This window comes from Zosterops lateralis, assembly GCF_965231275.1.
Source record: "Zosterops lateralis genome assembly, chromosome: 33".
NCBI lineage: Eukaryota > Metazoa > Chordata > Aves > Passeriformes > Zosteropidae > Zosterops > Zosterops lateralis.
The window spans coordinates 4,469,335-4,482,012 of NC_139793.1; the positions used below are offsets into that span (position 1 = coordinate 4,469,335).

At 62.8% G+C, this 12,678-nt stretch overlaps 1 protein-coding gene across 1 annotated transcript; it reads left to right on the forward strand.

The window, feature by feature from the left end:
- Positions 1-706: 706 nt before the first annotated feature.
- On the forward strand, positions 707-8,576 carry RTN3 (reticulon 3). Its single transcript, XM_083881401.1, has 7 exons — positions 707-909; positions 6,388-6,598; positions 7,209-7,347; positions 7,433-7,502; positions 7,639-7,685; positions 7,829-7,887; positions 8,137-8,576. Exons 1-7 carry the CDS (start codon positions 774-776, stop codon positions 8,180-8,182), a joined length of 708 nt encoding a protein of 235 aa, XP_083737527.1. The 5' UTR covers positions 707-773; the 3' UTR covers positions 8,183-8,576.
- The last annotated feature ends 4,102 nt before the right edge of the window (positions 8,577-12,678 follow it).

Consider the following 12,678-nt stretch of genomic DNA (forward strand, 5'->3'; position numbering starts at 1 on the left):
AATGAGTGGGGCGGGGTCGGATGATCTCATGTGATTATTCCAGCCCCGCCCTTTTCCGGCTGTGGCGGGGGTCATCCCGCCCGGCAGGGGGCGCGCTCGGCAGGGTCATGGCGGCGCTCTGTGGAGGACAAGGGGCTCTCTATGGCTCCCCGCCCTGCCGTGGGTCCCCCCCCAGCCCCTCTGCCCGGGGCGGGGCGCTCTGCGGCCATTTCTGTCCTCGGGCAGCGCTTCGGTGTTCCCCCCTACACAGGGGAAGCTGCTGAGACCCTCCTTTGGGAGGGCGCAGGCTTCTCCCCGTGCCCTCTAAGAGGCGTCCTGCAGCCCCTGGGCCTTCAGGAGGACACCCCACGGGGAGATCCGCCCTACAGGACACCCCATGACGGGATTACGAGGGTGCAGACCCCCCCAAACCCCACCAGATCCCCCTAGACCCCTTTCCCCTTGTCCTGGGGACTCCAACTCCCGTCGTGCCCCGCGCCCCCGCAGTCGCGCGCATGCGCAGCTTCTCCTTCTCCCTTTGCTGCCATGGCAACTGCGGGGGCCCCCCTCGTGGTGCGCATGCGCATCAGCGCCGAGCTGCGGCGGGAGGGCGGTGCGCGGCCATTGCGAGGCGCTGATTGGTCTAAACGATCTGGCCACGCCCAGCTGCTGCAAATCCGGAGCGTTGATTGGTTGTTTCCGGGTGGCCGCGCCCCTCCCGGCACCGCCCCCCCGCAGTCGGGGCGCGGCCGCCGCCCCGCACGGACGGGCTCGCTCCGCGCTCCGCCGCCGCCATGGCCGAGTCCGCCTCCGACTTCTCGCTCGTCTCCTCCACCTCCTCCGCCACCTCCTCCTCCACCTCCTTCTCCGCCTCCTCCACGCGGACCCCGCTCGGAGGCTGCGCGGGCGGCGGTTCCATGTCCTGCGCCGGTAAGGGCCGGGCGGGGCCTGTGGGGCCTTGAGGGGACCGAGGCCTCGGCGGGGGCGTGAGGGAAAGAAACCTTTGGGCGTTGGGTGTGAGGTGAAAACAGGGCTGGGAGGGGCAGAAATAGGGAGGGAAAGGCCTTCAGGGGGCGGTTATTGGGGCCAGGAGGCCTTTGGGGGGCAGATCGGGGGGTTCGGGGGCTCCGCGTGAGGTAAAAAGTCTTTTAGAGCGGGTCAGAAATGGGGGGAGAAGAAAACTAAGGAGAAAATGAGGGAGAAAAGGCCTCGGAGGAGCAGATTTCGGGGAGCAGAGGCTTGTCCTGAGGGGGATCGGAGGGTGATGAGGCTTTTTGGGGGCGGGTGTGAGGTTGGGAGGTTTGGGGGACACAAACAGAGAGATGAGAGAGGTTTTGGGATAAAACAGAGAGAGAAAAACCTTTGGGGCAGCACATTTGGGGCAAAAGATGCTCTGAGGGAAGAGCTTTTAGAGGGAAAAGGTTTTTAGGAGGATTTTAGAGGGATAAAGAGACTTTGAAAGGGAAATTTATGGGGTGAAAAAGCTCTTTAGGGGCCGCTTTTGATGGGCAGCGGCACCTCCGCCCCCACATCCCTCAGAAAATCGGGGGAAAATCCGCAGGAAAAGGATAATTGATGTTTTTTTGGGGGGGAAAATCGTTGGGGACCAACTGCTCCGTCCGTCCTTCCCTGGGGATTTTGGGGAGGGGGAATTTCACCCCCTCCCGGGACATCCTGACTCGGCAATTCTCAGATTTTCACCCAAATTTCACACCCGGACGCCACAAAAACCCCCCAAAACCCCCCAAATCTCCCCTTTGGGGGGTCCCAGCGTTGAGAAGGGTCTTTGGGAATTTGGGGATTTTGGGGTGCGCCGCCCCCTGCCCCCCAAAAAAAAGGGGTAAAACTCTTGGGAATCGGGTCCAGCCTGGAATTTTCCTCGTGGTTTTTGCGTCACCCTAAAAAAAAACTCTCCGGGATGAAGAAGAAGCTGCTCCGCGATGGCCCCGCCTTGTTTTTTGGGGAGGGTTTGGGGGGGATTTTGGGGGTTTTTTTGGGGGGGATTCCGAGCTCTCACCCTCTGTGTTCTCTTGCAGATCCCCCCAATTCTTCCTCCTCCTCCTCCTCTTCCTCCTCCCAGCCCGTTTCTCTCTTTGGGCCTTCACCAGGCAAGTCTCTCCCTCCTCCTTTTCTCTTTTTCCTGCGATTCCTTCTCTCTCCCCCAGGAAGAAAAATGTCTGGGGAGGGGGGAAAACTAATAAACCCCCCCTGGGATTTGGGGTGGGGTCTCCAGAGGTGTTTTGGGGACACCCAGAGCAGTTTTGGGGCTCCCAAAAGTCGATTTGGGGTCTTGATGTCACATAAAAGGGGGAATCCCCCCCAAAATAACCCCTGGATTTGGGGGGTTTAATTTATTTTTGGGGAAAAGGGGAGGGGGCACAAACTGAGCCCCCCCCAATGGCAACAAAGGGTTAAATTTGCCAAAAATAGACATTTTTCTTCTTTTTTTTCTCTCTTTTTTTTCCTGGTTTCTTCTCTTTCTTTGGGGGCTGAGCCCCTCCCCAGCTTTGCCCCCTCCCCAGCTTTGCCCCCTCCCAGCTTTGCCCCCCGAGGCTGCTCCCCCTCCCCAGCTTTGCACGGCCCCCTCCCCTCTTTGTGCTGCTGCTGAAGGTGAAAATCGTCGGGTTTTTTTGTGGTTTGGCCTCAAAATTCCTGCCCCCCACCCCTGACCCGCCGCCGCCGGGGGGGGGAGAGACCCCCAAATCCCCCTCCCCAAAGTGAGGAGGGGGCTGAGGGCACCCCCAGCCTCGATCCAGAGCCCAAACTGGGGGGTTTGACTCAAAAATGGGAGATTTAACCCCAAATTGTGAGGGATTAACCCCGAATTGAGGGGGTTTGACCCCAAAAAACCTGAAATTGAGGGGGTTTGACACCAAAATGAGGGGATTTAACCCCCAAAAACCCAAAATGAGAGGTTTTAACCCCAAATTGAGAAGGTTTAACCTCAAACTGAAGGGGTTTAATTCCAAAATGAGAGGGTTTGACCCCAAATTGGGGGGTTTAACCCTAAAATGAGGGGGTATACCCCTAAAATGAGGGAGTTTACCCCAAATTAAGTGGGGTTTGACCCCAAATTGAGGGGTTTGACTCCAAAATAAGGGGGTTTAACCCTAAATTGAGGGTTTTTACCCCAAATTGAGGAGGTTTAACCCCAAATTGTGGGGGGTTTAACCCCAAAATGAGAATATTTAATCCCAAATTGAGGGGTTTGACCCCAAATGAGAAGGTTTAACCCCAAATTGAGGTTCTCAGTGGGGTCACCTCCCCAATTTTTGACACCCCCCCATCACTGTGACCCCAAACTGGGGAATTTCACCCCCAAAACAGGATTTGTGTTTAACCCCCAAACTGGGCATTTTTAGCCCCAGCCCGGGGTCTCTCCCCCAGGATTTTGGGGTGTATTTGGGGGGGTGGGACCCTCTGTGCCGCCGCTGGACCCCCCTGCATGGCCTGGGGGGGGAGGGGACACCCCAAACCATCCCCACGCATGGCTGGGATTGGGGGGGCCCAATTCTGGGGAGGGAGGGGGTTCCCCGGCATGGCTGGAATGGGGGGAACCCCAAAATTCCCTGTGGGGACCCCAAAATTCCCTGTGAGGGAGGGGGGAGCCCCAAAATGTCACATTGGGGGGAGGAGAACCCCAAAATTCCCTATGGGGGAGGGGGACATATAGAGGGTCCCCAAAATTTCACATGGGGGGGAAATGGGAACCCCAAAATTCTGTTTGGGGACCCCAAACCCGCCCCCCCCCCCCATTGATGGGATTGGAGGAGACCCCAAACCGCCCCCCCCCATTGATGGGGACCCCAAACCCGCCCCCCCACATCGATGGGATTGGGGGGGACCCCAAAAGCCGCGGGACAAACGGGGGTGGGGACACCAGGAGCGGGGCCGGGGGTCCTGACCGTGCCCCCCTCCCTCCGCAGCGGCCCCGGGCGGGCGGGAGCGGGGGGCGGCCCCGGGGGGGGTCCCGCCGAGCCCCCCGGAGTCCCCGGAGTCGCCCTTCGAGGTGGTGCCCGACAGAGCCGCCTTCGACCGCGAGTTCGGGCCCGCGCTGGGCCAGATCCCCGAGGGCCGCGTCTGCCACTTCCCGCCCAAGCCCCGCGGGGTCCCCGCGCTGCCCCTGCCCCTGCCCCTGCCCGGGGCTGTCCCCGGGGCCGCCCCCGCCCGGGGCCCCGCCCGGCCGCCCCCCGGATCCGCCGCCGCGCTGGAGGAGGTGTCGCGCTGCGTCCGAGAGATGCACAACTTCACCAGCGAGCTGCTCTCCTGGGACCTGGTGGACAGGAACGGCGGGGACGGGGACCTGGGGGACCAGGATGGGGACCCTGGGGACAGGGATGGGGGCCCTGGGGACAAGGATAGTGGCCCTGGGGACAGTGATGGTCACAGGGATGGAGATGGTGGCCCAGGGGATGGAGATGGTGGCCAAAAGGGTGGAGGTGGTGGCCCAAGGGACGGTGGCCTCGGCATCAGTAATGGCATTGGTGGCGCTGGGAATGGTGTCAATGGTGTCACTGGTGTCACTGGTATTGGGAATGGCATTGTTGGTGTCACCAGTGTCACCGGTGTCACTGGTGTCACTGCCACTGGAAATGGTGTTACCGGTGTCACCAGTGTCACTGGCACTGGGAGCAGTGTCACTACCATTGGGAATGGTGTCAGCAGCATTGGGAATGGTGTCACCAGTGTCACCAGTGTCCCCGGTGTCCCCAGCACCATGAGCAGTGTCACCAGTGTCACCTCCATCGGGAGTGGCATCCCTGGCATTGGGAATGGTGTCACCGCTGTCAGCAGCATCAAGAGTGACGTCCCTGCCCCTGGGAATGTCCCCAGCGGTGTCCCCGGCGTGGGCAGTGCCACCTCTGTCCCCCCTGTCCCCTCTGTCCCCTCTGCCGATGCCGACAGCTCCGGGGACTCTGACGACACCGTCATCGAGGAGGGGCCGGGGGAGACCCCGCCCCGGGATGTCCCCAGGGATGTCCCTGCTGTCCCCAAGGATGTCCCCACTGTCCCCAGGGATGTCCCCGCTGTCCCATCCCGGGATGTCCCCAGGGCTGTCCCCTCTGTCCCCTGTGATGTCCCCACTGTCCCCAGAGATGTCCCCAGGGCTGTCCCATCCCAGAATGTCCCCAGAGATGTCCCCAGAGCTGTCCCCGGGTCCCCCCCGGGCACCCCCCGGCACCAGGAGCACCAGACCCTGCAGGACCTGGGGGAGCCCCCCCTGCCCCGCCTGGCAGGTAAAGCCCCTCAAAGGGTCTTTTACACCCCAAAAAGGGCTTTTTTCACCCCAAAAAGGGCCTTGTCCACCCCCAAAAGATCCTTTTTCACCCCAAAAAGATCCTCGTCCACCTCAAAAAGGGCTTTTGTCACCCCAAAAAGGGCTTTTTTCACCCCAAAACGGCACCGAAGGCAGTGGGGGAAGCAGGTGGGGGTGGCTGTGAATGGACCCAAAATTGGGGTGAAAATTTTGGGGAGGAGACCCCCCCCAAAATGCTGCTGGGAGGGGAGGGGGGTTCATGGGTGCCTGTTCTGGGGGAAAATCCAGGGGTTTGGGGCCAAACCCGCCAGCACACTCTGTGGGGAGGGGGGTTAATTAATGTCTGTTTTTAATTGGGAGGTGTAATTAAGGGCTGTGTGTAACGAGGGGGGTTAATGAGTGAGGGTCATTGGTGGGTCTGGGGGCAAAGGGAGGGGTGGGCTCGGGCTCAGGGTGGGTGGGATTGTGGGGGGCTCTGGCCTGAGGGAGGGTGGGGTGGGGTGGGGGGCACCTGTCCCCTCCTTGTCACCTCTGTGTCCCCTCCTTGTGCTCCTGTGATCTGTCATTGTCACCCCTGCGTCCTGTCATTGTCACCCCTGTGTCCCCTCCTTGTCCTCTCTATGTCCCCCCATATGTCTTCTCTATGTCCCCCCATGTCCCCCTGTGTCCCCTCCTGTCCCCCAATGTCCCCTCATATCTCCTCTCTATGTCCCCCCATGTCCCCTATGTCCCAATGTCCCCAATGTCCCTTCAATGTTCCCTCCATGTCCCCCAATGTCCCTGTGTCCCCCATTCCCCTGTGACAGCCCTGTCCCCGCATCCCCAGCCCTGTGTGACAGCCCTGTCCCCGTGTCCCCTATTCCCCTGTGACAGCCCTGTCCCCCAATGTCCCCAGCCCTGTGTGACAGCCCTGTCCCTGTCCCCATCCCCTGTGACAGCCCTGTCCCCCTGTCCCCAGCCCTGAAGGAGCTGCTCTTCTGGCGGGACGTGCGGAGGAGCGCGGTGGCCTTCGGGGCCAGCCTGGTGCTGCTGCTGTCCCCGTGTCCCCCTGTGTCCCATGTCCCCCCATGTCCCCTGTGTCCCCCAATGTCCCTGTGTCCCCCATGTCCCCCATGTCCCCTGTGACAGCCCTGTCCCCCTGTGTCCCCCAGCCCTGAAGGAGCTGCTGTTGTGGCGGGACGTGCGGAGGAGCGCGGTGGCCTTCGGGGCCAGCCTGGTGCTGCTGCTGTCCCTGGCCACGCTCAGCGCTGTCACCGTGGTGGCCCACGTGGCGCTGGCCCTGCTCTCGGTCACCATCAGCCTCCGGGTCTACAAGGCCGTGGTGCAGGCGCTGCAGAAATCCGACGAGGGGCACCCCTTCAGGTCAGGGGGGTTTGGGGGTCCCTCAGAGTGGTTTGGGGGGGTTTGGGACACACCCAGTGGTGGTTTGGGGACATTGGTGTCACCAAGGGGGGTGGCCTGGCTGCTGGTTTGCTCTGGGCAGGGGGAGGGTTGGCGTTTAGGGGGAATTTTGGGGTCCAAAGAGGTGTAAAGGAGGATTTGGGGGGTGTGAGAAGGGGTTTTGGGGTGTCCCCATCTCAACCTCTGACCTGACCTTCCAGGGCTTCGGCTTCGTGGGGGATTTTAGGGTTTAGACACAAATTTTGGGGTTCAGGGTGGGGATTTTGGGGTGGGGATTTTAGGTTTTAGACACAAATTTTGGGGTGCAGATGCAGATTTTGGGGTTCAGGGTGGGGATTTTGGGGTTCAGGGTGGCGATTTTGGGGTGGGGATTTTGGGGTTCAAGGTGAGGATTTTGGGGTGGCGATTTTGGGGTGGGGATTTTAGGTTTTAGACACAAATTTTTGGGTGCAGATGCAGATTTTGGGGTTCAAGGTGGGGATTTTGAGGTGGGGATTTTGGGGTGCAGATGCAGATTTTAGAGTTCAGGGTGGGGATTTCGGGGTCCCCCCTCACCTGTCCCTGTCCCCAGGAGTTACCTGGAGCTGGACGTGGCGCTGTCCCCCGAGACGTTCCAGGCGCACGCGGCCGTGGTGGCGCAGCACCTGAACCGGGCCCTGCGGCTGCTGCTCCGCCTCTTCCTGGTGGAGGATCTGGTGGATTCCCTGGAGGTTCGGAGCCTTCCTCCCCCTCCTCCCCCTCCCTCACCCCCCAATTCCCCCCAGGACCCCCCAAACCTGTGCTGTGCCCCCCCAGCTGGCCCTGACCATGTGGCTGATGACCTACGTGGGAGCCGTTTTCAACGGCATCACCCTCCTCATCCTCGGTGAGAGCCTTCCCTTCCCTTCTCCTGCTCCTCCTTCCCCCCAGAGTTTGATTTTGGGGGCGGTGACCCCCCAAAAATGAGCCCCAAAGGGGGTTTTCCCCCCCAAATAACTCCCACCCCTCTGTTTTTCCCCCAGCTGACATCTTGGCCTTCACCCTCCCGCCCCTCTACGAGAAATACGAGGTGAGCCCCAAACTGAAGAGAAACCCCCCAAAAATCAAGGATTCCCCCCCCAAAAAATCAATGGGACACCCTGAAAAGAAGGGGGACACCCCAAAAATGGGAAGGGTCACCCCTGAACCCCAAATTCCCCTCCTCTCCCCCAGGTGCAGATCAATCATTACGTGAACCTCGTCCGCCGCCAGACCAAGGACCTCGTGGCCAAGTAGGTGCTCAGGGGGCCCCCAAAATCCAGGGGACCCCTTTAAAACCCTGGAGAGCCCCTTAAAATCCAGAGGAACCCCCCAAAATCCGGGAGACCCCCTTAAAATCCAGGGGAACCTCCCAAAATCCCGGGGAACCCCCCAAAATCCAGGAGACCCCCCTTAAAATCCAAGGGATTCCCCCAAAACCCCGGGGACCCCCTGAGAATCCTTTTAAACCCCCTCCCCAAAGCCTCTCCCTCTCTCTGTAGGATCCAGGCGAAGCTCCCGGGTCTGGCCAAGAAGAAATCGGAATAAACCCCGGGGTGGGGAGGGGGGGGAGAGTTTTGGGGGTACCCAGCGGTGCCCCCCCCACTCCAAGCTTGTCTTTCCCCCCACCCCAAACTCCTCCCACCCCCCCAAATCTTCCCTTTGCCCCCAGTCTCACCGTGACGTCCCTCTGTGCCCCCCACCCTGGTGAAATGGGGGGGCTGAACCCCAAAATTGTCCCCCCAGGGGGGCTCCCCCCAAACCTCCCCCCCCAAACTCGTTTCCTTCTCCCCCACTTTTATTTTTTTAACGTTGATTGAGGTGAAATGTCTGTAACTGCTGTAAATTGGGGAGGGGGGGCTCAGCCCTTCCCACAGCCCCCCCAAACTGGGAAACTGGGGGGATCCCCCTCCCCAAAATCCACAATAAAACACCACCACAACCTTGGGCCCCTTGGTGCTGGTGACGCCCCCAGAATGGCCCTGGGACCCCCCCAAATGTCCCCTGGAAAAGCCCCAAGTTGTCCTTGTGTCCCCTCAGATCCCCCTCCCCAAAATATCCCTGTGACCCCCCCAAATGTCCCCATGTCCCTCTCAAATGTCCCCAAAATGTCCCCAAAATGACCCCGGGGGTCTCTGGGGGGGTTTATTGGGGGGTCGTGTACAAGGTTTGGGGGTGTAAAAACAAAGGGGGGACACACACATAAATAAGGTGACACCAGGGGGTGACAGTGACACTGGGGGGTGACAGTGACACCGAGGGGTGACAGTGACACCGAGGGTGACAGTGACACCGGGGGGTGACAGTGACACCGAGGGTGACACAGGGGGGTGGCTCCAGGCTGTGGCTGTGTCTCATGGTGGGGGGGAGTTGGGGACACTGGGGGGGCCGTTGGTGTCCCCAGTGCCCCCGTGGGTTGTCCCCTGTCCCCCCCCAGTGTCCCCATCCCGGGGGGCTCAGGCGGGGGGGGCCCCTGTGCCCCCCATCCCCCCCGCGGCCTCTTCATCCTCCTCCTCCTCCTCCTCCTGGGCGGGGCTGGGGGCTGGCGGGGCTGGGGGGGACAGCAGTGTCACCTCCCTGTCCCCCTGCCCTGTCCCCCTGCCCTGTCACTGCTCAGGGACACCTCAGTGTCCCCAAGGTCAGTGTCCCCAACCCTGCCCAGTGTCCCCAACCCCTCCAGCAGCCCCCGGATCCTCATGTCCCTTTACTGCCACCATTGTCCCTCCACAGCCACCATTGTCCCCATATCCCCGATGTCCCCATTGTCCCACACCCTTGGTGTCCCCCGTCACCGGGGCTGTCCCTGCAGGTGGCACTTTGTCCCCACTGTCCCTGTGTCCCTGCTGTCCCCATGTCCCTCCTCACCGGCGCTGTCCCTGCAGGTGACACTCTGTGCCCAGTGTCCCACTGTTCCCACCATGTCCCCGTGTCCCCGCTCACCGGCGCCGTCCCCACCATGTCCCCACCCTGTCCCACCATGCCCCCCCACTGTCCCCGCCCTGTCTCCGCCTTGTCCCCGTGTCCCCATTGTCCCTGCTGTCCCCACTTTCCCCGTGTCCCCACTAACCGGGGCTGTCCCCGCCATGTCCCCAGTGTCCCCCCACTGTCCCCATGTCCCCGCTCACCGGTGCCGTCCCTGGTGTCCCCATTGTCCCCAGTGTCCCCATTGTCCCCACTGTCCCCGCTGTCCCCACTCACCGGTGCCGTCCCCGCGGTGTCCCCAGTGTCCCCCCACTGTCCCCATGTCCCCACTCACCGGCGCTGTCCCCGGCGTGTCCCCGGTGTCCCCGGTGTCCCCAGTGTCCCCACCCTGTCCCCAGTGTCCCTGCTGTCCCCACTCACCGGCGCTGTCCCCTTGGTGTCCCCGGTGTCCCCGGAGGGAGGCGGGGTGCGCGGCCAGCGCGTGCCGGCGGATGTCCCCGAGGTGCAGCGAGGGCAGGGGGCAGGAGCAGAGGAGGCAGCGCAGGCCGAGCCCCCCGGCCTCCAGGTCCAGCAGCAGCTCGGCCCGCAGCCAGCCCCGCAGGGAGTCCCCGCCGGGGCCCGGGGACAGGGACACCGGCACCGGGGACACCTTGGTGGCCCTTGGGGACACCGGCACCGCCCCCGGGGACACCGACACTGCCCCTGGGGACACCGACACCGACCCTGGGGACACCGGCACCTTGGTGGTCCCCGGGGACAGGGGCCCTGCGGGGAGGGGACAGCACAGTCAGCGCGGGGACAGGGCAGGGACAGCTCGGGGACAATTTGGGGACAGGAGAGTTGGGGGTGACAGGAGTGTTGGGGACACTTTGGGGACAATTTGGGGACAGCTCAGGGGGGACAGCTCGGGGACATGGTAGGGACAGCTTGGGGACAGCTCAGGAACAACCTGGGGACAACTTAGGGACAACCTGGGGTCAGCAGGGTTGGGGGGACAGGGGTGTTGGGGACACTTTGGGGACAGTTCGGGGACAGCTTAGGGACAGTTCGGGGGCAGAGGGGCTGGGGGGACAGGGGTGTTGGGGACACTTTGGGGACAGTTCGGGGACAGCTTAGGGACAGTTCGGGGGCAGAGGGGCTGGGGGGACAGGGGTGTTGGGGACACTTTGGGGACATCGTGGGGTGGGATTGGGACACTGGGGACAGGCCAAGGGACATTGGGGACAGTTTGGGGACCTGGGGAGGAGCCACAGGGAGGGGCGGGGCTGAGGGACTGGGTGTGGTCTGGGTGTGGTCTGGGTGGGGCCGGTCTTAAAGGCACAGTGCCCCTTTTAGAGGAGGCGTGGCTTAGCAGAATGGGCGTGGTCCCGACAAAGGGCGTGGCATTTAAAGGGGAAGCACCAACAGCATAAAAGGGCGTGGCCGGAAATGGGCGGGGGCTACAGCCAGAGGGGGCGTGGCCAATGTGGAGCTTCACCGAATGAAGGCGTGGCTTAAAGCTGAGTGGGCGTGGCTCAGAGGGGCGTGGCCACTCTTAAAGGGCCAGTGTTTTCCTTAAAGAGGCGTGGCCCCATTTAAAGGGCCAGTGCTGTCCCTAAAGGGGCGTGGCCTCATTTAAACACCCGTGCTAGGTCTAAAGGGGCGTGGCCTCATTTAAAGGGCCAGTGTTTTCCTTAAAGAGGACTGGCCACATTTAAAGTACCAGCGCTGCTCCTAAAGGGGCGTGGCCTCATTTAAACACACCCGTGCTGGGTCTAAAGGGGCGTGGCCCCATTTAAAGGGCCAGTGCTGTTCCTAAAGGGGCGTGGCCACATTTAACCCCCACCCCTCCCCTTAAAGGAGCCGCGCCCGTTCCGCGCCCCGCGCAGCCCGTACCTGTCCCGGGGGCGGGGCCGGGGCCGGGCCGCTGTCCCAGGTGCGCGTCCCGGGAGCGCAGCACCAGCTGCTTCTCGCGGGGTCCCCAGGCCCCGGAGTGCGGGTGTTTCTGCCGGATGTGCCGTTTGATGGTGCTGAGCTTGAGCGTGGCCAGGGCGCTCCCGCAGACCAGGCAGCGCATCCCGGCCCGCGCCGCGTTAAACTCCATCAGGTACTCGGCCCGCCAGCGCTCGTGGTAATAGCGGCGGTGGTCCCGGCCCGGAACGCGGCTCCGGCCCGGCCGCGACGCCCGCCGCTCCCGGGGCTGCTCCTGGGGCCGCTCCTGGGGCTCCTGGGGCTGCTCCTGGGGCTCCTGGGGCTTCACCCGGGGCTCCTCCTGGGGCTGATCCTGGAGCTCCTGAGGCTTCACCCGGGGCTGTTTCTGGGGCTCCTGAGGCTTTTCCAGGGGCTTTTTCTGGGGCTGATCCCGGAGCTCCAGAGGCTTCACCCAGATCTTGTCCCGGGGCTGCTCCCGGAGCTCCTGGAGCTTCACCCGGGGCTGTTTCTGGGGCTCCCGGGGCTCCTGGAGCTTCACCCGGGATTTCACCCGGATTTTCTCCCGGGGCTCCTCCCGCCCATCCCGGGGCTCGAGGCTCCGGCGCGTCCCCCGCGGGGAAGGGGCTGCGGGGGGAGGTTTGGGGGGGTTTAAGGGGTCTGAGGGACTCTCGGGGTTAAGGGGGAGGAGTGGGGCAGAATTGGGGGGGCTTAAAGGGGCGGAGTCCTTAAGTGAGGGAGGGGTGGGAAAGGGAGGGGCACATCCTGAAGGGTTTGGGGACATCCTAAAGGGTTTGGGGACATCCCAAAGGGACAGGGACATCCTGAATTCCTGCAGGGAACCCTAAAGGGGACAGGGATCCTTTAAAGGGGCAGGGACATCCCGAATCGGCCTGAAAACGGTTCAGGGCCATCCTCAATTCCCGGGGACGGTTTAAAGGGACTGGGATGGTTTAAAGGGATCTTAAAGGGACAGGACCACCCTAAATGGAGTCGGGGCATCTTAAAGGGGCCGCGCCCCGTTACCGCGGCCGGTGAAGGGGATGGGGAAGGGCTGGGGACCCTCCCCGGGGGTCCCGGGGGTTCTTAAAGGGCCAGCGCCGCTCCCTTTGTGCCCCAAGGGGGGGTCCCGCCGCGCCCCCCGTTCCCCCCCCGCGGTCTCGGGGCTCACCTGGGCCGGCCGGGGCCGGGGGGGGGCCGGGGGCGGCCCGGGG

What these genes read in the sequence shown, in the direction of transcription:
- RTN3 (XM_083881401.1), top strand. Translation starts at nt 774, where the DNA reads ATGGCCGAGTCCGCCTCCGACTTCTCGCTCGTCTCCTCCACCTCCTCC. An exon ending in GACGAGGGGCACCCCTTCAG is followed by an intron (nt 6,599 to 7,208) that starts GTCAGGGGGGTT and finishes CCCTGTCCCCAG; the next exon opens with GAGTTACCTGGAGCTGGACG. An exon ending in ACCAAGGACCTCGTGGCCAA is followed by an intron (nt 7,888 to 8,136) that starts GTAGGTGCTCAG and finishes CTCTCTCTGTAG; the next exon opens with GATCCAGGCGAAGCTCCCGG.